The sequence below is a fragment of the Phalaenopsis equestris genome, unplaced genomic scaffold (genome assembly GCF_001263595.1).
Source record: "Phalaenopsis equestris unplaced genomic scaffold, ASM126359v1 Scaffold204320, whole genome shotgun sequence".
In the NCBI taxonomy this organism is placed as follows: domain Eukaryota; kingdom Viridiplantae; phylum Streptophyta; class Magnoliopsida; order Asparagales; family Orchidaceae; genus Phalaenopsis; species Phalaenopsis equestris.
This window is the reverse complement of record NW_018223883.1, coordinates 140,655-166,187: the sequence shown is the minus strand read 5'-3', so window position 1 is coordinate 166,187 and position 25,533 is coordinate 140,655. Positions and strand designations below refer to the sequence as shown.

General features: G+C 35.4%; 1 protein-coding gene across 1 annotated transcript in view; it reads right to left on the bottom strand.

Moving 5' to 3' along the window:
- Positions 1-25,533, bottom strand: part of LOC110036247 — a 79,141-nt gene that overhangs the window by 21,818 nt on the left and 31,790 nt on the right. Inside the window, exons 6-8 of the mRNA XM_020740646.1 lie at positions 15,664-15,774; positions 13,153-13,229; positions 10,070-10,137 (exon numbers count right to left, since the gene is read on the bottom strand). Coding sequence (XP_020596305.1) covers positions 10,070-10,137; positions 13,153-13,229; positions 15,664-15,774 — 256 coding nt within the window. The remainder of the gene's footprint in view (positions 1-10,069; positions 10,138-13,152; positions 13,230-15,663; positions 15,775-25,533) is intronic.

The window sequence follows — 25,533 nt, the reverse complement described above, 5'->3', positions numbered from 1 at the left end:
CAAGCCATCTAACTCTAGATGGTTCATCTAACCCTAGATGGTTTATTTTGGGTTGTTTTGTTGTAAAAAGAGATTATAGTCTTGCAATCGGTTCGAAGAATGATTTTCGATTTGTCAAAATAGTGGATTTTTAAGGAATTTAGACTTTCCATGCAAGCATGGATTTCTGCATCGATTGTAGATTTGATCGTTGTGAATTTTCCACTAGCATAGGCACATACTTTCTCTGAAGATCGAGGATCGTTCTTTCTCATCTTCCATTTACATACTCCTCCCCATCTTTCCATGCAACCGTCTGTTTCAAGAGCAATATAGGCATTTGAAGGAGGAATTTCCTAGTCAGGAAGCTTCTGAACTAAATCCTTTATTTTGCGGATAAGCTCCCAATCATGATCTTTTAATCTTTTGTCTCCATAGAGAGACGTTTTCTGATACAAGGGCCCAAGAAGAACTCCAAGGTTTAGAATGTAGCTTCGAGAGTAGTTGAGGATTCCGAGCCAAGATCTCATACCTTGTTTTTCTTTTAATTTTTCATTAGGAAAAATCAGCTATTTTCCTAATTATATGCGGTTGAAGCATGATCTTTTACTTCCCAATGACTGCTCCAAGAAATTGTATCTCGTTTACGACTATCTTCATTTTTGTTGGTGATAGAACTAGCCCTTCTGAATCAACGATTGCAGGAAACTTCTCTAAATGTTCTTTATGATCACTTTCATTCTTGCTGAAGATAATTATATCATCGATGTAAACTGTAAGAAAATCAGAACAGTTATTAAAATAAAATTCAATTTTTCTCTGAAAAATGGCAGACGCATTCTTTAAACCAAATGACATGACTAGCCATTCGTATAATCTGGTTGGTGATGTAAATGTTGTCCATTCAATTGAGTCTGGATGCATTGCGACCTGATGAAATCCATTCTTTAGATCAAACTTTCAGTAGATTTGGCTCTTACTGATCCGTTTCAATAATGTGTTGATTCCCGGTAGAGAATACTGATCTTTGCGTGTACGAACGAAAAGGATATGCTAAGTATGTTCAGGAACTTAACTTAAGATTTTATAAAATTATTTTACATTTGAAGCTCAGATTTATTGAAGTTTTTCTAAAAATATTAGATATATATGATAAATCATATGGTTAAGATGAATAAGGATGATAGTTCAAGGCATGGACAAGTCAAGCGAGACAACTTATCAATTTTCTGAAAGGTGAACTCAGGATGCTAGTTTTTAATCATTGATTTTATCTTTATTCTCAACTATTGCTCTATTTATTTATGAACGATTGGAAGCTTTCTTCAGCTTCTACTGATTATAAGTTAGCACTCTCTGCTACTGATTCATTAGAACTACCAGCGTTAGGTTTTGTGAATCCCTCTGACGTTAGACGAAGCATCCCCTCTGCTTTATTTGTTGTTATAAAGCAGAATAATACTTTTTTGCAACTATTGCTTAAAGTTTCTGATCGACTTATCAACGTTGAGTTTGTGGTACTCACTCATGGCTATGAGGACTGACAAGAAGGAGAGTCAAATCTCCTAATCATTCAAGCATTAGTTGTCAGATTAACCAACACCAGCCATGCGGGATTTCGATATAATGTTAATGGAATTGCTGATTCTTTAGCAACCCATAGGATTGTTGCTATCCCTGGGCAAAAACATTCCATACAACAACTACAAGGGCTGGATTGGAACTTAAAGTCATCTGAGAATACTGGTGTACAAATACCTCGTCAACTAGTTACTCAACAACGGATAGATGACACTATTCGCTTATCTTTCTCGAACTATATTGTTGTTGCGCCACCACATGTAACACAGTATTCCTCTCAGGACATCGAAGGTTCTGAGGAAGAAACTACGTATATGGCGTATTAATTACCCATCCCTCTCACAGGATAACACTCTCAATTAAGGATGATGCATAGTTCATATATTAGGCTTATATTTTATAGTTATATGAGTTTGATTGAGTAGGGAATGGTTAGAGAAATGTACATACTCATTCAAAACTTCATAATTTTGCAATCCTAAGTATACTAACAAATACAATCGACTAACGTGAGAGGATATTGAGCTATAATGTCGAGGGAATCTAATTAGCAACCATGGTTCATCTCATTTAAGCAATATAGAAAAATAGTGCAAAGTAATCCTTTTGAGGCAAATGTAAACTAATTCTCTAGTAAATAGATGGTTGTACATATTTCATAAAATATTTATGAGGCAAACATCAAGTTTTCCTATGGCTCAATACAACTAGATAGGACCAAAAGAGCTCTGAGGCATGCATGATATCAGTTATCCATGATTTTAAACTTGACTTAAAAAACCATGTATAGAGCACTGACCACTTTGATTGGTGGTGGGTTTGATTTTAATTAGTAAATTTGCTAGCATAAAATTTGGTATTGTTTAGTTACGGTTGGGACATACAGATCCATTGGAAGGCTTAAGTAAAATTTTTACTGAATAGTTCTATTATCTTTGTGCAGACCCAAACTAATTGGGATTAGGCTTGCTGCATCAGTTGAAAGGCACATGTAAAATTTTGACATAATGGATCTACTAAATTGTGTTTAGTACGTCAATTAGGATGGAGCTTACATTCACCGAAAAGCTTATAAGTAGGGCTAAAAATCACAAGGATGAAGAAAGCCCAATGAAACGTCTTACAGCCCTACCCAAAAGGTAAAATTGAACGATATGTTAAGTAAATTAGTTTAATGAGTTTGAAGGCTTTATGTACCCTAAATTAAATGGATTAAAGTTTACATTCATTAGAAGGCCCAGATTGGAGTTTTTTTGTAAGAGTACCAAGACTTACAACCCAATAAATGAGGAGAATTAATTTAGGTCTCCTTGTATTGACTTAAAAAGACTTTTAAGATAGATCTTATTATCTTGTATTACGGGCAAGTGGCACACATTGTAGTCCTTGAGACCTCACCTTATAGGCATAATAGTCAAAATGGTAGGTCTCACAATATTGCCTTGAAGGCAAGGTGGTATGGAATGGTGGGTCCTATAATCTTGCCCTATATGCAAGATTGACAATATTGGGGAGTTTTAAAACCATAAACATAAGCAGAATAACCCACATTGCTGATGATACAAACTCACCATACAGGTAAGGCAAATTGCATGTTAAGGTGATGGCTCACAGAGACCATTTAACCAATTGAAAATAGCAAGATCAAACTCGAATACTTGGCCAATCTACTCGATCAACCAAATGATTGTGTATTTGAGTTAAGGCTTTAGAGTTTTATAGTGATTTTGATTGCAAAAGGGTATTTTTGCTATCACATTTGATTTCCAAACTTAAAAAAATATCATAATACTAGTGCAAATATTAAGACTTCAACCGAATCTATTTTCTAATCATTGAGCTGCTCTAAAAGATGTTACTAAAAAAATTAAAGTTGTATTCAAGATCATTCGAGCGTGTCATATAACATCAAGTTCATAATCACAACTAAGCCTTTCAGATTTGGCCATAAGATTATTTCGGGAATTTAGATTGACGGGGTACTATGAAATGTTATATAATAGGTAGTTTGGGGATTGATGTCATAATTTTATCACCTTTGACTATGCATAAAAGCTGCATAGTACATGTCAGTCACCTGCTAATTAGCCTACCAAAGGCTAGCAGCAGAATTACACTTGAGGGATCAACAGCTTTGGGATCCATCATAAACGTATATATACTTATTGGAAACCTGTCAACATGGATGAAAATAAGGATCATGATGTGAATATTGGCTTACTATTCTCGCAGAAATAAAGACTGACATAAACCTGAATGAGCTTGACATTATGTTTGGTAAAGTATTTAGCCAATTGGCTATAATATTACATTGTTACATAACCTCAACTATTCATGAATTTGACTCAAATCGTCAGTAACCTACAGTATACGACAAGCTAGTCTGGGTACTCTTTCCGGATTGTCATTATTAGAGACGTCTTTAAAACAAACTGAGCAAAGCTCGAAAGTTTAAATTGTGGTGATGGAATTTTTATTAGCTCTTTGTCAACTTGACCAAATCATGTCTTGCTTGAAAATGATTAAGGAAAAATAAGTGTGTATTATATTTTTTTTATTTTATTAGTACTCTTTTTATCCAAACAAGTCTCGGTTACACTAAGAGGAATGCTCACATTGGACATGCAAAATTGGCTTGGATTTGCACGATATCCAATTCAATTTCATTCTATGAGGGCAGGTATCAATTATATAGTTCACATGCAAAATAATGAAAGTATGGTTGTTTGTGATCATCACTCGTAGTGTAAAAAGCACCTAATGAAAACCACAATTTCCTTTATAAAAATAGATATCTTGAATGGAATTTGAAAAATCCATCACAACCCTAAAGAAGATCATATATTCTAATTTTTTAATGATTTTTCATGTTAAGAAAAAAATATGATGCATGATTTAGCAAATGTCATAGCAAACATAACATGATTTATGATACGGTATATGTGGGACATGAATTTTGTCATTGAGATGGAGAATGAAAAAGATAATATTTTGTGAGGCCCTACCTTCGCATACCTTCAATGATACCAGAGTTAACCCAAACTACAATAAAAAAAAAATTAAATATTATTACAAAAAGCAAATAGGCAGTTGCAACAAAACATGCTTGAAAGGGAAATTACAAAAAACAAGACACAAATGCACCTTAGGGCTCGATCTGTGGGCTGGTGGAGATTGATGAAGTGGTCGAGGAGTGGTGGGAGGAGGCTGAAATGAGCTGTGGGTTGTTGGGACAGTAAAAGAAGTTGAAATTGCATTGGCAGCGAAGCCGAAGGCCATGTTAGCAGCGAAAGTGAAGTGGAGGGTTGGGACAGCGAAGTTGGGGGGGGTGGAAGGGCGGTGGACTGCGGGACAACAAAGGGAGGGTTTTCCGAGGACTACAGCAACGAGGGAGATGCTAGATAGGTTGCGGAGAAGTTAAGTATGGACAACGAGATCGATCTACAGTCAGAGCACAATTCAAGCCCTTAGAAAATGTCACCACCTCAGACAAGTTACAATTGGAGCACCTTCTCGCCTTCAAATATAAAACTATAAGGTGAACAATGGCAGTTTAAGACTGTCCTAAAGAAAAACATATGCAAAAACAAACCTAAATACGCATAACTAACAAATATATAGTCATTGGGTAAAGAGGAGTGGGCCTCGTTCCAAATAAAAAGGAAAACGAAGAGAAAATGTCAATCGGCCCTCCTAGACAAGTCTGAGCTGAAAAATTCCGCGACACTGTAGCAAGGATTGTGCAGTGTTATATGCGGGACCGGATTCATGCAGTAATGTAGAAATTTGCGGCACTGTAGCAGTGCAGTGGAAAGGGGACTCGCAAATGCTCCCGCATCAACTCTCGATGTTGGGGGAGCTTCAACCTCATATGTCGAAGCATTATCATTTCAACGAATAATAAGTATCAATTCACTTTTGGCACAATTTGAGCTAAAGCTAGAAAATGACGTAGGTTCTCACGAGCCAAATCCCGAAAAAGTAAATATACAATCTGCTTCTCCCACTCCTCGTACCCGGCTGAATGTGCCTCATAAACAAGATTGTCAGGAGGAGCCAACTCTGGAATGACATCTCTGGTAGGTTGAACGACACTAGTGTGTAACCACTCATGAGAAACATCTTCTCGGGAAGGACCTAGGTTCCCCTGTAGAATGTTCTTTCCCACAAAGATCCTGAGGTAATCTCCAACATTTCGATTCATCCATCCTGTCCTCTGTCTGGGTTACACCGCTGAACCGATTGTAATACCTAAACAACTCCATTGTTTTTTAGAAGTAACTCAAATATTTTTCAACATTGACAAGTTGAACCTCCCTAAGTATAGACAACTCAGGATGTATGTTATATATATCTGAAAAGTATGAAAATTTCTTATCTAAAATTGCTTTGTGTCTAGTATTGGCTTCTCAAACTCATGGCTCTTTCGGACATCCAATGTCAATCCTGTTGATGCTCCTCCAAACGCATGCAAAATTGTAGCTCGAGGCAACACAACCTCATATTCTACATGAACGCTTATTACAATAGACTTGCCTACTTCTAAAATAGTTAATGTCAACTCAGCTGAACTTTTTCTCATGGGTTCAGCTGAAATCGATATCGACTCTTCCTCGTTGGCTGGCAGCTGGTAGTTTTCTTTTGTGTTCTCACTCTCTTCCGTGTCTAAAGTATCATTGTCTATTTTTTCAACCACTCCTTGATCCATGAAAGATATTGTTTCCCTGGTGTTTAAATTTAATTCAATATGCCCAATCGTAGAACTTGAAACTCTTTTTGGCTGGAACAGGTTTAGGAATGTTGGTTTGCTCCACCTAAGAATGTGAGTCAAGTCGTCTCGTGAGTCAGCTCGAGCTCGGCTCGATAAGTGGCTCGTGAACAAAACTAGATGAGCTAACAAGTTAAGCTAAATCGGCTCATTAGCTCGAGAGCTGGCTCGTTTAAGAAAATATTAATATAAAATATACTCAAAATATATTAAATTTCAAAACTTTCTTTAAAGTATTAAAAATATAAAAAATATATTTTTTATATGATATATTTGGTGATTTCATATTAATCTCTTAATTATTTATTCTATCTATCATCTTATTATAAAGGTAGTTTAAATTAATATCATTTTTTCTCTTTTATATTAAACAAGTAGGCCGAACTCGTAGAGTAGACTTAAGCTCGAGCTCGAACTCGAACTCGAACTCGATAAAACTAATCAAGCTCAAGCTCAAGTTTAGAGTGGTTCAAGCTCGACTTAACTCATTTAAAACTCTTGCTCCACCTGTTCTCTACCGTAAATCAGTTTCTCCTTAGGTGAGGTAGGCTTGGATGTTCCATTGGTGTACTCTAACTGTAAGATGTGGTAGTCGCCCGGTGACACTTTTGAAGCTGGAGCATGAACAGTAGGTCTGTAGTGTGTTGGTAAGAATTGGCATTGCATCTTCTGTTTCATCTTGGACCTGGTAATAACTTTACCCTCCCATTCTCACTGTCAAATAACCTTTAAGTTTTCTCATCACTGAGATGCATTCTTCCTTAACTTTTTGGCGACTATTTTCACCATTTCGTCTGGTGGGATGCCCCAACACTCAAAAGCACATTCTAAGATTCAAAGTCATTTGATCTCATCTGAATTCATGTGGTCGTCAAAACATGACAAATTCATCTTTACTTTAAATTCTGGCTTCTTCAATATTTCATGCCAAATTTTGGGATAGTGATTCTTCATCTTGGAAATCAAATGAAATTTTTATGACCCCTCTGAAAAATTTTATTTCCCAATTTCATCAAGTTGTAGCACTCGGTGGACTTATATATCTCTTCTATAGTAAACTCCTTATCAGTGTCCAACACTTATTTCGGAGGCATGATTAGGGTTTGGGTGTGGGTAGGTTGAAGGTGTGTAATGGTGATGTAGGGTGGGAAAAGAAATTTTGGAGGGGGTGGAGATAGGTTTGGGTATGGTGGATACTATAAACCCAAGAATAGTACTACGATTAGACTAACTTTGATACTAAATGATATCGAAGTTAACTCAAACCACAATAAAAAAAGCAAATAAGTGGTTACATTCAAACATGCTTGAAAGGAAAATTACAACAAATACGACACAAACACACATTAGAGCACAATTTGTAGGGTGGTGAAGATCGGTCAAATGATCGGGGAGTGGTGTTAGAATGGGTTGTGGGCTGTTAGGAAGGCAAAAAGAAGGGCTGAAATTGCATTGGCAGCGAAGCATAAGGTTTGGGATAGCAGTGTAATTGAAGTGAAAGGTTGGTAGAACGAGGGGCAGCGAAGTGGGGTGGCTGGAACAGTAAGGGGCAGCAAAAGGGAAGGGCGGTGGACTGTGGAACAGCAAAGGGAGAGTTGTCGGGGGGCTGCGGCAGCAAGGGGGATAGCTGGAAAGGTTGTGAAAGAGTTGGGTAAGAATAAATATCCTCACGAAATCGAGCTACAATTGGAGCACCACTCAAACCCTAGGAGATAGTAACCATCTTGAATGATTTACAACTGGAGCATCTTCTTGCCTTCAAATACAACCCTACAAGGGAAACACCAACAACCGATGGTTGTCATGAACAGAAGCATATGTAAAAATTGGCCTAAACCTAAAGAAAAAACAAATATATAGTCTTTGGGTAAAGAGTGGGCTCCGCTCCATAAAAAGAGGAAAATCCACAAACAGGAAGTGTCAAACAACCCTTCTGGACCGTTCGAGCAAAAAAATCCCGCAGCACTGTAGCAAGGATGGCGGGCAGTTCCCTGCGGAACCAGTTCTATACGGTATTATAGCAATTCATGACACCATAGCAGTGTCACGGAAAGGGGGCTCTCGGATGCTCCCACACCATTCAATGTCACCATCCTTTGGTTTTTAGACACTCACATTAAGATGAATTTCCCATGTGATGCTGCAAAGGGTTCTCGAAGAAAGGGCTATGGATATCATAAAAATGGTTTCATGGCGGTTGTTCAACTGCGAAGGATGGTGGGCTGCGAGGTCTTAGATATAGAGTTGTCGAGCAGAGATTAAGCGGCTAAGGAGATGATAGGAGGGAAAGACAAGTATGCTGGAGATCAAGACCATAAATGGATTTCACATGAATGAAAAGAAGCAAGTGATGGAGAGAAGATGGTGGACATCACTGAGGGGTGAAGGAAAAGTGGAGCACTCAATGAGAAGAGAGGAAACACAATAGCAGTTAGTGTAGGGATACTAGGGAAACTGAGGGTTAGCAAGCAACAAAGAAAAAGCAAATGAGAGCAATGTAGAGAATGAGAGGGAAGAAGAATGGAATAGTGGGAGAGCTCAGAGATGTGGTGAACCTGAGAGAAAGATTGCGGCAGAAAAGAGATGGTTATGTGTGAGCGATGGGAGAGCCTGCCAATCAGAGAGGTGCATAGACACATGCGCTGTCTCTTTAGTTTTAAATAGCAGTTTTGGGATGTCATGAACAAATGAAGGCATGATGATTGAGGGCACAATTGTGGCCACTTTCTTGTGACTGATTTAACAATTGGCGGCTGCAAGCTTATTAAGAAGAGGTCAAGGAGAGATGACTTCCACCACTTTCTTTGGCATTGCAGCATAGTGGCCAATATGATCGAATTTAAATGAATTGAATTGAATGAGATATGCCTAGGTTTTGAGTTCAATTATCAACAAATTAAATCTGCATAAAGAAATAAAGATCATAATCAAACCTGAATTGGTCAATTTTAGAAGAAACCTTATATATGAAGGTTTAATTACATTTTTTAGACCCTCAGTACATTAGGCAAAGTAAAGCTAATAGGTATGCCTTGAGAAATTACGTTTTCTTAAATAGCTATATGAACCTCCTAACTAATTAAACAAGACCATGGGCCAAATTTCAGGGAAGTAACATGTCAGTGTACTGCTTGCTTCGTCTAATACTGTAAGAGAATATAACTACGCAATATCCAAAGAAGAGAAACAATTCTATCCAAAGAGAGAATAAACTAAGGCAATAACCATGCATATATAAGAGGATTAAACTTAGTTAAACAAGGCATAGAAAATTTTATCTTTGGCGCGCACAAAAAAATTAAAATTGAAAAAAAATGAATCCAAAAAACATAACTATGCAATATCCAAACAAGAGAAACGATTATAGCCAAACAGATCATAAACTAAGGCAATAACCGTGCATGTATAAGAGAATTAAAACTCTGTTAAACAACACAGAAAATTTTCAGTAAGGACTTATCATTGACGTGCAAAAAAAATAAAAATAAAAGATAATAAATAAAACCAGAATACATAACCATACAATATCCAAACAAGAGAAATGATTGTCCAAAGAGAGCATAAACTAAGGCAATAACCATGCATGTATAAGAGGATTAAAACTCAGTTAGCCAAGGCATAGAAAATTTTCAGTAAGATGTTACCTTTGATGCACAAAATAAAAAAAAACAAAAAAAAACCCCAAAAAAAGAGAAATACAAAAAAAGCAATCCACAATATCCAAGGCTATGAAATTATTACCTTCTTGCATGGCATTGATTGTGGACTGGAAATCCTGTCGCTCTTTCTCTAAAACTGACACCTTACGTCTGGAAGGATATAGAAATGAAGCATCATGTTAGTCGTTTTTATTTTCGATGCATGAAATTTTATTCAGAACTAAAAAGGAGGTTAATTTAAAACATAAAAATAAACATCCATTGAAATTTTGTAATTTATTCCATGCCAAACTAAATTACATCCATTAATCCCTCAGCAACCATGCCTTTAAATTAATCTTTTTTTAACTGTATGCTCATAATTTTGAACCATTTGACCCAAGAAAACCCATTCACCTAAAGCCTTCCCTCGCATACTCTCATATATACTCTATCAAAGAGAATAATATTCACGCTTCTTACGGGCGACCCCCAAACGTAACTCCTTCCTTTTTAAACGCCGACAAATAATACTTGTTATAGATGTATGCAATAACCTTAAACTTTTGTTTTCAACTTTTGCTCGTTTTTTGGGAAGAAACAAAGTCCCATTTATAAAGGAAACTCATTCCCCTCATTAACATAGACCACAATTAGGGCTGTAAACGAGCCGAGCCTGAGCGAGCTCAAGGTCGACTCGTGTTCGGCTCGTTCGATATTGGCTTGTGTTCGAAATCGGCTCGTGTTCGAAATGGCTCGTGATGGGTGTGTTCGTGTCCGGCTCGAATAATATTTTCGGGCTCGAGTTTGGCTTGAAATTGGAGGAATCGGAAGAAGAAAATGACTAGGAAGAGGAAGCGGAAGAGCAAACCCTGAGCTCTCGCCGCCAAAACCATTTCGCGATTTTGAGAAGAGAGGACTCGGAAGAGGAGGAGAGCAACGAATACAAACGACAAACCCTAAGCTCTTGCGGCCAAGCGTGTTTCGCGATTTTGAGAGGAAGGAGAAGAGTCGGAAGAGGGAGAGGCAGCCGAACCCAAGAACATTTGAGAGAGAGGTCGTCGGTCGGGGCTTAGGAGTAACGAGTTAGGGTTTTTTTAGTTTTATACTTACATATTATATTATATTAATTATATAACATATATTATATAAATATATAATATTTATATAAGTAATATTTATTAATAATTTGTTATATATTATAATTTATAATATTTAATTTCTTAAAATTTGATAATTTTTTTTATTTTAAAAAGTTTTAATTAATTACAATTTGTAATATTTAATTTTATGAATATGTATTATATATGTGTGTATATTTATTTATTTATTTCTTTTCGAGTCAATTCAAGCCGAACAAGAGCGAACAAATGTTTGTTCGTGTTCGGCTCATTCATATTTCGAGCTTAAAAATTTGTTTGTGTTCGGCTCGTTAAGCTTAACGAACAAGCCGAACACGAGTTGTTCGTGAACAACGAGCCAAATTGACAACCCTACTCACAATCAAAATAAAGACATTGTTTATTTCTAATTCTTTTCTTCTCACACTAATTTTCAAGTTCTAACACCCAATCAAATGTTAATATTATTAGTATATCAATCAAAACTAATACACCATTAGTTCACATTTCCCAACAAAAAAATAGCCATGGACACTTAAATAAACCAAGGATATTTGGCAATAACCAAACCAACAAGCTACCACAAAGACAATCCTCCCAAATAACTCTACTACCTTATCTCTAAAGAAAGCTAACGGGGGCACGTCGCTTTATTGCACAAGGCCAAACCAACCACATTCATAATCAGCTGGCAACCATTTGCAACATCTCTACAGTAATGAAGCATCCTTGTCACTATTGAGCATAGCAAAACGCATACCATGACTCAGCGGGGCTCCATGGCACCAGTTGAGCTATCTCAATAAGCCTCAATGCAGGGACAAAGCATCCTTGCCTATAGTTTGCAGTGCTAGAGAGGCCATTTTGCTTCTTTAATCCATGCTGGCTCATAAATTCTGTGTAGAGATGTCATTAAGGCTGAGCAGTCCTAACCCACTCAGCACAAACCCATAGATAGTGTGAAAAACAGTTCACTTATATAGTAATAGAAAGACAGCCTCTGACCATGGTTACAGCACCCTCTACAATTCAACACAATGCAATTAGGTCTCAGGGGAGAGCGCTCCCAGTAATGCAGGGTGGGAGATGGTTGTGGTACATAGCCGTAACCCTGCATCTACAAAAAGACGGATTCCATGGCTTAAAAATAGAACCTCCCTGATACACTTGAAGCAAGGCTGGTGAAGATTTTATACAGGTTAATAATCCTTTACAGAAATGAAATATGTTGAGAATTTCAAAAAAATCCTAACAAAGAAGATTTCATCATTCTCAGTAGTAATATCCCCTTTATACCCTACCTATTATCTGGAAAACGGTTTTGACAAATGTACTTTTACCTATAGTAAAATTTGAAAGAACTTAAAAAGAACAGACTGCTAAAACCTGGATAAAGGAGTTGTGATTTCTGAAAACAGAAGTATTCAGCCGTTAATACAACATTACACTAAAAATATATAAATAATCACGTAAAGCAAAGGATTAATTCAAAAGCTCAAAAAATTCAATAACAGTCATGAGAACCATGCAGCATTCAATCAAATTGACTTAGTATGAACATGTTTCAACCAAAAAAACAAAAAAACAAAAAAACATGAAAACATGCTTATTCAAACAGATCCTTCCGATAGTCATTCCAAAAGGGCAAAGACAAAATTAATAGTTTCAACAGTTAACAGAAATTTATGTATTTAACTCTATATGATAAGCAGCATTGAGATTTTGTTATTAAATGCTCATTAGAAAGTACATATAATCTGTTTCGGCAAGGAAGTATTGGATCATGTCTGAAATATAAGTTTAATGGTAACCTTTTTAATGTTCATCAATAGAAAGTAGCATGACTCAACATAAAATAATCAATCTTCATGAGAACAGGTTGTGAAGTTTATTATAAGTCGTATGTTATTATGTAAAAATAGAAGAGTGAAGCTTTCATTCTTCATTTTTTATCACACATTAAATGCATCTTAAGGAAGCTGGAGAAAGCTTAGGAACTGCCAATTGTTATAGCAATATGCATAAAGACAGTTAAGTGGTAAGTGAGCAAGTTCACAAAACATACTTGTAAGAAGCAATCTCAGAAGAAAAGTTCTCTGATTGCTTTTCCAGCTTCAGCTCATTTGACCTCAGCCTGAGCGCCTATCAAATATGCAAGTCATAAGAAATTCGATTTATAAGTTACAAAACCTAAAGTTAAGCCCAAGTTTACAGAGTCTTCCATCGATGTAATAAAAAAAAAATAGACCAAATAAGTGTCTGACATAAGACAATTTAGCTCTGAACTTTTATATAAGATGTATTCCTCATTGTTGATCGTAAAACTTTAATGAAAGTGAGAAAAAAGGATTTAGATTAGGCATTACAAAATAAGCTAAACTTCAATATATATTATTAACACAATGATAATAGTAGTTGAGCCCATTTCGCAAAGTTTTTCATCAAAGGACTAAAAAAAAGGACCAGACAAGTGTGAACTAAAAAATTTAATTCTGAACTTTTATATAATGTTATCAAGGAAGATGCATTCTTCATTGTTGATGGAAAACTTCGAAAAGAAACCAGAAAAAAAGGATCTAAATTAGGCATCACTAAATAAGACTAAAACTTCAATATATATTATTATAATGAATTTCTTTTGCATATACTAAGAATCACCTAATACAAGCTGCCAGACATCATCAAAATCCAACCAAAAAGTGAAAAAAAAAAATACCTACCATATAAATCAGTCATTACTATATTAGACGATAATATGCATCTGTATTCCTAAATATTAAACAATAAAATAATGGATTTCTGTGAATATCCTTGGAAGTATCAAAAGTTGAGCTTGCATTGAAGAACGTGCATAAACTTAAAATTTTAAAATACGTAATAAGATTAACAGAAGGAGATAATTGACATAAATTTATCAACTAAAGCCATCAGATAGGAGGGATGAAAATGATTTAAGAAGAAATATTTTTTACAACCATTTTTTTCTTTCCTTTTCAAGTATCAACTTCAAGAACATAAGAGACATCAAAGATATATGTTAATTATAGAGAAATAAACATATGAGCCATATGATAAACCAATGAATGATGGATCAAAGACCAAGAGAAAAAATATGAAATCAAAATCCATTTTTTAAAATTATCATCATATTGTCTTCCATAACAAAGTACCTCAACATCCAATCATTCTACTCATGTTTAACTTTGTAATAAAAGAACCAGATATCATGTTATAAAATGTGATAATTATTTAGAAAATAAACAAAAAATCTACAAGAATTGATCAAGATAAGAATATGATGCACAAACCAATGTTTTTAAAGCTCTAACACTAACGTGCGATACACAAAAGCTCTTTGTTGCTTTAATGCACAAAGAGCAAAATAAAGTGGTGCTTTACAAACTAGAGCAATTTGTGTGTCATATATACATATTATGTGCATAAAATAGCCAAGCTTCAGCCACATTATGTAATAATTTTTAAAAATATAATGCATTTAATAACAATAACTTTCAACCATCAAAAAGCAAAAAAGAAAAAGAAAAAAAATCTAAAATAAAAATAAGTAGTGGTGAAATTGTACTTACAAAAATTAAGAATACTGGTGAGATTGTGCCACCAATTGGAGACCAAATGGCGAAAGCAACGTGAAGTGAGAAAGAGTATTAAGATGGGACATCCAGAAAGATTTTTGGAGAAAAGCATGTAAGCAAAAAGCTACTAAAGCCAACAGTAAGAATAAGTGAAAAGCGTACAAGAAAACTAGTATGTAAAAGAGCATGAAGAGAAGACCAGCCAAGAAATAACTAGCTCTAGCAGGAGAGAATGTTGAACAAAGGAGCGATTACTCAATGACAATGAGAATTAATGAGAAAAAACTAATGTTTGTGCCTAGTTAATGTTGTAGATGATGAAGCAAATCATGAAATCTGAACCAAATTTCATTTTGAGTTAAAGCCAAGTAATCAGTGCCATAAAACAACACAGTGAAGCACTGCGACAAATGCACTTAGCTGTAGGGTTCAGCTTCACGGGCAAGTGATGTGCTAGCCCAACGCATAGTTTTGATTCACTTTGCTTCACTTTGCCCCACCCCTAAATCGCACTTTTAATAACAATGCCATAGACAATTTGGCATTTGTGACTTTCTTATGCATCCGGCCAAAATTAATGGTTCTTAATGGAAAAATAACATGATTCCCTGCTAATTTATAAAATAAGCCATTCAATACTAAAAGTAGGGAAACAAAAGATGAGCAATAAAAAGACTAGCATACATAATAGGAAGGGATCAGCTATTTCTCATAGATTACATTTCATGTCAGGTAAATTTTAACGTAGAATTTCAATCTACAATAAATCAGCGGAGAAAACAGAAAGCAAGAATGATAAGCTATTATAATCAAAAAGCACGACTTCAGCAAAAAGTAAAATTTCTTTCATTTAGAGCTAAGATTTATGCAGCACAAAATAAAGCATTGCTACTTGCTCAAAAAAGTCTTAAGTACATGGTGTTGTTTGAATTTAAAAAAAAAAATGGTAACAAACCAAGTACATAATAAATAGTTCCAACTACCTTCTCCTCCAACCCAATCACTTCAGAAGCAAGTATTTTTGCTCTTTCATCAGCAGCATTGCATTCTAGTTGTGCATTGGCATACTCCAATTTCAGAGACTCAACTGCCCGCTGTTGTGGACAAAAAAAGTAGAAACAATTGTCTAAGCAAGAATTAAAGCTTAATAAAAAAGCCCGTCATTCACAGGCATGATGCAGCATGCAAATGCACTCTTGTAAATACTGGACAAAACAATGAACAAGACCATCAAAGAGAAAGTAAAATGTACACTGCGAGAGAATTAGGCTCTTAATAACATAAGAAATTTTATACCAAGGAGAGAAAAAGAAAGAATAAGTAAGATTATTTCCGTGGAAACAAGGAAATATCCCGTGTGATTACAATGCATTATAAAGGTTTCTTTTCAATGCTTTCTAAAAAAGTAGCAAGTTCTGATAGAAAGGATAATAATTAAACCAAAAAGGAAAGCATGAGAAAGGGAGATCAAAAACTGAAAAACAAATCTCCAAATGCCTAAACAAGTCTGTTTAAAACAGTTTGAAGAATGAAAAGAATGGGAGGTCAAAAGAGAATCAGGAATGGGTGAGAGTTTTGTCATCAACAGTGCACATGAACTGTTGACCAACAACTCATTAAATGAAACAGAGAACCAGTTCTAAAGCTGTGGTGGTTGGAAGCACAAACGCATTTTGGGCAACAATTTTAATTTTGAGTGGCCTTTATTGAAAATATTTATGAATTTTACATCATTTGGAAATCTTAACGATGTTAGTTTTATGGATCTAGTTGAAAGTGCCAAACCTAAAGTCTGCCTGAAAAGGCAACATTTGGTTTATAACAATCTAAAATGCTCCGTGTTGTTAAGTTATGGCAAACAAAATATTACAGACCCTTGCTGGAAAATCTGTCTCAGTTTTTAATGGCAAGTGTAAGTTACGTTGCCTCAACATAGGCATTATGTTACAAAAGAGATACCTTAGTTCTTGTCGTTATAAATTTTCTACTATGCCAAGGTTTTAGAGGATATGAATTCAATAACGAGTGGCCGTTAAGAATTCTTGCAAAATAAATTATCTTTCACATGGATATAAATCCTTGTTCCATTTGAAAAGATTTAAGGGATAGGCAAAACTTGCTTGCCAATTGAGTTTTGTGTTTACATTAAATACTAAATCTTTGTGTTTTCTTCGTTGTCTCTTAGTAATTTCTTGATTTCTCTCATTTTGAAAGTGAGATTGGAGCTTGTCGAATGATAAAATTGTTAGGATTGTGGAACCTTACCTCCTGTGGTTAGTGCTTCTAAAGTAAAGCTGTCCTCATCAATCTCCTATTTCTTAGCAGTATCTATTTGCATAATTGCATCTTGAAAAATTATTTTTCTCTGCTCACAATTGAATGTTGGCCTATAAAAGAGAAGAAAACTAGGTGTTGCTAAAATGAGAATATAGGTGGATGAGTAACTTTACACTTAAAAGACAAAATGAGAAATGAATATATCCGTGAAAGAGTTTTTCACAACCTGGCCCGAAGCTTGAAACTAACCAAGGCGGGTACAGACTGTACGAAGCTTAGAACTAACCAAGGTGGGTACAGACGGTAAGAATCATTTTTAATAACTAATGATTAAATAATGAAAGAGTCACTAAAGAAAGTAAATTAAAGCAGTACAATTAATTTACCTCATTATTGATTGGCACGCACCTTTTATATAAAAATTTCATATTCTATCGTTCGTCTTTTAAATCACTTAATTAAACTTGAGATGTTAATTTAAAATAACAATGAGTTAACTAAAACTAGTGAATACTCATACTCTTAGACTACAGTAACACAATGAAAAAGAAAAAAATTTGCATGTATGTTAAGCTCTTAAAAAATCAATATAAAATATTTGATAATTTATGAATACAATTACTCACGATATTTATAACAATAACATGTTTTATATATCTGTATAATCGTCACAGGAACACCGTATAAAAATTACACCAGTTAAGGTACTTTAATATCAATATCATTCTTCATTTACGTGAACATGTACCTGAGTGATCTCCTGCTAATACCATAAATAGATGACTCCATCATAGTATGCATATGCATATAGTCAATCTACACAGTTCATATCATTTACAATTTCATATTACTCAATATGTAATAGTGACTTTGCATAAAATTTTTCATAATATGAGATTACAAGTATTTATATTAAAATGATCGATAAAATTTAAGGATAGAGGAAACAAAAAGCATGAATAATAATTCAAACAACTAGTTTAAGAAAGATATAAAAATGAAACTATAATTTAAGACTATGAGTACTCACCTCAATCAATGATTTTCTTGGCAAATATTCTATTCACTTATCTCTTATGAAAACCTAATGTCAAATGCATAAAAAATTATTATTAATTTATTAGATATTAATCTTATTATTAGAAAGTAACTTATCTTTACTTTACCATTGATATATCTTATAATAATAAATATTTTATTGTTATTATGTTAATTATTATCTTAATTTCATAATATAAATTTAATTATTTCTTTCAAACAATTTAAACTTAATAAAATATTGATAATAAAAAAATTGGTTTTCCTAATTTGACTTTTTAATTACTTTATGTAATTTATATCTTTTCATTTACTTTATATAAATATGTGTACATTTATAATATGCAACAAATTATTATTATTATTATTATTATTATTATTATTATTATTATTATTATTATTATAAATTTCTTTGAATTCATTATTTTAGTTCATAGCTTTAATAAACAAACAATACTTAAATAAATTAAACCCTAATCTTTCATTGTTGTTTCCACCCTTTTCTTGATCCAAAAGTGAAACCTCAATAGTTTGAATCATGATTTAATTAAAATTTATAATTATTAATTAATAATTAATAATTAATGATATAATAAATTCATAAATTAATATTTTAAAACCCTTAACTTTCAAAGGTTCAGTCTCCCCTTCCCGCATGCAAAGATCATTCTTCCTCTGCTCGCAAGATCTGTCTCCTACCTGCAGGCACGAGAGCTCCTCTCTTCTTCCTTTGATCGGCTAAGGCTTGAGACGACTTCTTCTTCCTCACGGTACTCGCATTGAGCATTGGCATCTTCACTTCATCACTTGCCCTAAAAGCATGCCCTCCTTCACATCAAAGCCCTCGACGTTCTAATTGGAATCTTAACTTTTCGATAAGATAACCACACGACTTTTCCTTCTTCTTTTCCCGCTCCCAATCTTTCCTCCACCTCCCTTCATACACGTCCATTTATAGAACAAATCACCCCTTCCACATTCCTGGCTGCTCACTTCATCTTCCACTCTTCGACTCCCTTGAGAAGATAAAATGAGACGTTTACAATCTTTCCCACTTACAAAAATTTTATCCTCAAAATATATAAACAAACCAAAATTCATCTTTAATTAAGCATGTAAACATGAACTATGTAAAAATTTCATGATGAAAACTATGGATCATTTATTAAGATGAAAAGTGATCACTGTAAAGTAATAATTGATACAAGGCGGCTCAAATATAGCCCCTTTATCAAAAAAATCAAGATAAAAACATGTCTAAAATAACACAGAAAATTCACTAATAAAGATGATGAGCAAGAAAAATTCAATGCTAATAAAGAATTGGTCTACAGGTAAGACAATTTTAGAGGAAGACCTTGCATTATATAAGAAGAAATTGAGAAATACCCTAACATACAAAAAGATAACATGAAAGAGATGATGATCTTGAGCTTTCATTCGATGGACCACATCAGCCATTCACAATAAAAATCAAAATTTATAATGCCGTATATGAATATTCCATTGATGCCAAAAAGCTTTACACATTGACGGATCATTTGAGACCTACTGCAATCTCAAATAATATATATTCAAAGAAAATTTTTTGTTTGCCCGTCATAAACTTGGCAAATATGCGCAGACTCAGTAGAACTTTCATGTCTAGCGAGTGTACCAGAATGTTACCACGGGACAATCCATTAAATTGCTCTATCAAGAATTCTATCATATGGGGTATTAGCGAGAGATGAAATGCCACAAGCTGCAACAATGATGACAAATCTGTGCAAAAATATAAAACAAAGTTCAAAGAGACCAGCTCTTAAAACTAATGTTTTGTTCGAAGACATCTCAATTTTGACCAAGCATCTAGTTGAGCTGCATTATAGCATCCCCAATGAACTCCTCTTTCTCTTTAAAGATACTGATCAAGCAAGTGTGTTTGTCATAAAAATTCGAAGAAAGAACATCCTAAAGGCAGCAAAAAAATTGTCAAGAAGAAGAGGCACCAAATGCGTTCTGCCAAAGTTAACTCCATGACAACCACTTTTCTACAAATAAAATGCATTATGATAATTGCTAAATTTAGACAAATAATAAAGTGATGCATATGTCTAAAAATGTTTTCAAATAAATCAAGAATGAGGTTAAAAGGAAGGCGTCTGCTACTGCTATTGACTCGGAACAAACATTCAAGTTGATGAACAACTGGATTCAAACCTTTCCTTGATGGCAATTTCAAAGGTTAATTAATTGATTTTGACAACCAAACCTACTAAGCTTGAGGAATTGTTGACCTCATGGATGGTCAAGCAAAAAGTAGTAAATGTCATCTTCGACTTAAAGATTCTTATAACTTGATCTCTGCATACTTGGCCAAGATTTTGGGAATCAAAACAATTCCTCAACAGCATGCCTTTCCTCTCAATTGGATTGAAGACTTAATGATGAGAATAGATCAATATTGTCTCATTAGCTTCGCCATTACTTGAGAGTTCATTGATGAAATAATGTGTTAAGCGATACCTCTCGATACTTACACGAAAACCTTTGGAAGCTTAAGGCTTTGGGACCCAGGAGATTACTTTACCAAAGAGTGTAGCAATATCATCTTCCCAAAAACAGTGTTCGAAGCACCATCAACAAGAACAAGGAGTGTTAACTTTTGAATATAGTGGCCATTAGACAAATGAAGAGAACTATAAATGTGTAACAATGTTTCGTTCGATTATTCATTTGATAGAAAAAAGGCTCCTACTATTAAAAATAATGGTTAAAAAATAATCGGATAATTGAGGGTTAGAGAATGGAAAAGTATTAACTTAGGTACTTTAGAAACAAGAGCCAAAATGCATCAACTATTCTAATGCAAAAAAAATTCCTAGTTTAGATTTATCGAACCTTAGAAGACCTTTGAAATCAAGGTTGATACTTTGGGATCTGCATTTGATGCAATTTTAATAAAAAAAATGGCAGCATGTAGTATGCTGGACTGAGATGTTGTAACGTGATTAGAAAAATAATCCAACATATTATAAGGAATTTTCCAAACACACGAAGTTCTGAATCGTTGCCATACTTATCTACTCTATTAAGAAACAGTGATTCAAGCAAAACACAAGCCACTTTAATATAAAAAATGCAAACAAACCTTCCACAAGCTTCATGTGTGAAGTGGAAGATGTATTTACAACAATTTAGGTTAGCCATCAAATACAAGAAATACAAAACAAGATGGTTGATATGACCTCGTGATCATCGATGGCACATTCATCAATGTACCGCTACAATCTTCTCAGCATTGAGTATGCTAAACTCTACAAGCCTGATATGAACTTTTGAGATGCTCAGGAGAAGCCGACAAATATACCATAAAAAGGGATGTCGGCGATAAAAAGTTGAAAAGTGTGTGGAGTTGCCCGTAGGAAGCTGTCGGTCACCGGAATCGAAATCTCGTCGCTCGCTTCGAAATGACACTTTAATTTACATATAGATTTAAGTTTAAAATCAAATATGAAAATCAAACTGACCCCATATTTTTCATAGTTTAAATGAAATAGCGTTTTACCTCAAACCTTGTATCTATCCCGAAGAATAAACACAAGACTTGAGGATGAGGCTCGATCAAATAAACTAAGAAATACATGATGTCCGTTTGGTCTGCAAAACCGTTTTATTTGCCGACAAATTCCTCTATTTAATATGAAAAATTAAATAGGGTTTATTTTAAGCTGGGTTCAGAAAAGCTTCCTATAAGGGCAAGCCCCTATAGTTAATTACATCTTAAATGACTGAAGTCACTTAAGAATACTCTCGATAAAAATCAGGAAAGATTGTCTTCGAGGAGGTCAAAAGGATAGGACTTTTCAACGAAATCGGACAAAAGGTGTGCAAAAGGGGAATGGTTCAAACTAGAAACATTTATTGTAGAATCCAAAGGAGGAAGAACTAGGGCATGCCACACTAGGGCATGCCACATATCCGAAGGAGAACCTCGGTGACTTCCCAGTCTACCCTATGGTTTGGCTTTAGTTTAGAAGAGAAATATTCAAGTGTTTTATCCTGTCAATTTTTATTCAATTAGGGTTTACATTCGTGTGAAACAATCACACCGAAGTGTTTTATCCTGTCAATTTTTATTTAATTAGGGTTTACATTCGTGTGAAACAATCACACCAACGATCACACAAACAACCTGAAAGATGTGAGGATTTAGGTCGTGGCGGAAGACAACCTCAGAATCCTAAAACGAGTTAGGGTTTAGATCGTACAGCAGAGCTATACGAATGTCTAACGAAAAGTTGAGGATTTATGTTGCGCTAGGCGAACAACCTCAAAATCCTATGGATTGTTGTTTTAATTTCTTGGAAAGAAATGGTTTAGTTGGGGAAGACATGTTCTGCTATTGAAGATGGTCGTGCTGTCCACCGCGCTAGTTTCAAGCTCCTTGTCGTGACGAGTTTAAGTTTTCTAGGGTGTCAGGTTATAATATCAAATCCAACAGCCCTATGGTTGTAGTTCTTCAGATATTTTTATAGATAACATGTTTAAGTTGTATAGTGTAAAGCATAACAGTAGAATATGTAGCACAGGACAAGCAATATGGTATGCAGTAAAGAAAGCAATGCAACATGCAGTGTAAAGAAAAGTAAAAGGTACAGCAGAGAAGTGATTATAAAATAATAACATGCTGTAAACATAGAACAAACCTGTATACATGGGAGGTCCGCTGTTCCTTAGGTGTAATTGATGTAACAGGTATAAGCAACAAAACTTGAGGAAGCAGAGCAGACTGAAATGCTTTATATAAACGAAAACAAAGAAACATCGTCCAGAAATCTCGAGAAAGATCGTCAAAAGACTCACGACAAGAGAAATGCGAGGAAATTGACGAATCAACAATTCGATTAAAATCGTAGAAAAAACGGGAAAATCCCGGAAAGAGACCACGAGTGCTTTGTCCAAAAATTTCAAGAAAAACATATGAAAAAGTCCGGAAAGAGGGGGACCGCAAGCACTCGGGTCGGGGATAGGCTCAACTATATATTAGTACTCGAGGGTCGTTGAAGGCTACTCGATCACCCGGATGTATAAAGTCCGCCACTCAACTAGAAGGATGTCCTATCGAACCTAACTCAGGAGGGTATTCCTTAACCTAAACAGGTGATCAACACGCGAACAACCAATGTTTAAAATGTATTTAAAATTTATGTTTTCAGCATGCACATAGATTTCAAACATGCGAAAAGTGGGCTGTATCAATTATGTATGTAGCGAAAAATATATTTTTGTTTTAGAAAAAGATGTGTTTGTTCTTATCAAATTTATTTTTATCAATTTTGAAAAGTAGTTGTCCACGAGTCGATCGCACTGTCGGGCATAAGACTACCAACAACCTAAGAAGGTTCGGGTCAACTCCCGCTAGTCTTGTGTCGGTGAATGATACCGTCATCCTACAGCTCACCGGGTTCATGAATCGGATCCTGATGGGTTCCTGAATCGGATCCCGATGTCGTAGGATGACATATCATTCTGTTCTATCTCCAATGTGTCTTTGTCATCACCGCCTTAAGCCCCTAAACAAAATCGACCTACTTGCAACCTTACTTGATGGTTTCACGTATAGCAAAAAGCTATACGTGGACACTGTGGACACTTATGTATCGGTATGTATCGGTCATAAGCATCAAAAACCGAACCAAGAAGCAAGAAAAAAAAAGAACAAAAATGGGGTGAGAGAGAGGAGAGACTGATCCACCTAAAACATCGAAAAGAGCGAAGAATGAATCAGCTCTCAAAAACTCGTGACAAAAAAACCTGAAAAGGAAAACCCGAAGATTATCAATCCGAAAGGGTATTATTTTCTCACGTTTTCATAAGTGGATCAACCCAAGTCAAAATGAACTCCTAACGCCGGTATCCAAACTCCACAGATATCTTTTATGAAATTAATTCATTCCAACTAAATGTTTTTTTTCAAAATGAGACTTAGAAATCTCCCAAACTTCACAAAAGGAAAATAACCCGGAGAATACCACCACTAGTACTCCCAAACCCATGCAAAAATAAGGATCCTCCAACTTCCAAATTAATCAATGGCCTCGTATATCAAATAAACATAAAATCTTCCCATAAAACCAAATAAACGCTCACAGTCGGGGTCAATAGAGGAGAGAAAACATCCCAAGGCTCTCGGCTAAGTCCACCAACAGAACAAGGCACTCACGGCTAAGTCAAGAAACAAGGCCAAAAAAGGGTAGAGGGTCACGGGTAAGGCCAACAAAAGCACAACCGGACTCCAAACTAGCTCACGGGTAGGAGCCAGAACAAACAAAATCAAATTCCATATAGGGCGCTCACGGCCACAGATGGCAAGCGGGAACCCAACACAGCACAACACAACACAAATCCGACAACACAAATCTGCGGATGGGGGACGAAAAGAAAGCAGACCTATGCCTAATGATCTCACGGTTAGAGAGCAAAACCAAAGGCTACAAGGGCAATGCCCACTGAACAAGGCTCACGGCCAAAGTAAGGAAAAATCAGCCCAAACACAAGAAAGGATCACGACCAAGGTGAGGATCTTTGATATACATAAGAGAGTACAAAATATAACCATAATTTTGTGATGATAAATTTGATCCGCCAACAATCATCCAAGTAACTCGAACCCAACAAGAAAGACCAAATCAAATTAAACAACCTCTCACGGGTAAGAGCTAGAACAAACGAAATCAAGCCTCTTCTCCAAACCAGTTCTCGGGTAAGGGCCAAAGCAAGTAAAACCGAGCTCCAAGGGAAGCTAAAACCGATCCATTCAAGGCCAAAAATAAAGCTCCAACAGAAATTAAGACCGTGGTCTCAACATAAATTAACATTCAGCCACTTTTAAGAAAATCAAAAATCAGCAAGGGCCAGAGCGAGACCCTTAAAGCTAGTAAAGGAGCTTCAAAGCCTCAACAAAAATTAACATCCCATGCTCCTACAATGAAAACCGAATACCCACAAAGACCCAAAACCGAGCCATTCAGGGCCATGGAAATAAGAGTAGGCAGTAGGTTTTCCCTCTACGTTCAACACATATGGGAAGAACATAAGTAGATAATCTACACATGCTTGAACAATGAACTAAACTTCCATAAATCCATATCACCATTTTTTTATTTAATATCGCAAAATTGATGGAGTATGCCGAACCAACATGCCAACCCGATCCAAGAATGCCGCTCCTAGCAGCCTTGACCAAGCAAAATCGAGAGAAAGAAGGGACAGAGGAGGGGAGAAGTAGCTCTTTGCAGCAAAAGAAAGCAATACAGAACTTTTAAAAGCGCTTCTCAACTTCAATCCTTCCTCCAACAGTAAGAGGAAGCCAACATAAACACAGAAAAAGAAGTGAGAAAGAAAAATGACAGATTTTTCCCTTCCCTTAAAGATTTTCAGCCCCTTGAAATGCACCAACAGAGTATCATATAAACCAGAGAGAAGGAGAGGCAATGATTATGGGATCGCATACGGATCGAAGGATCGAGAGGAGCAGACGCCCCCATACGGGC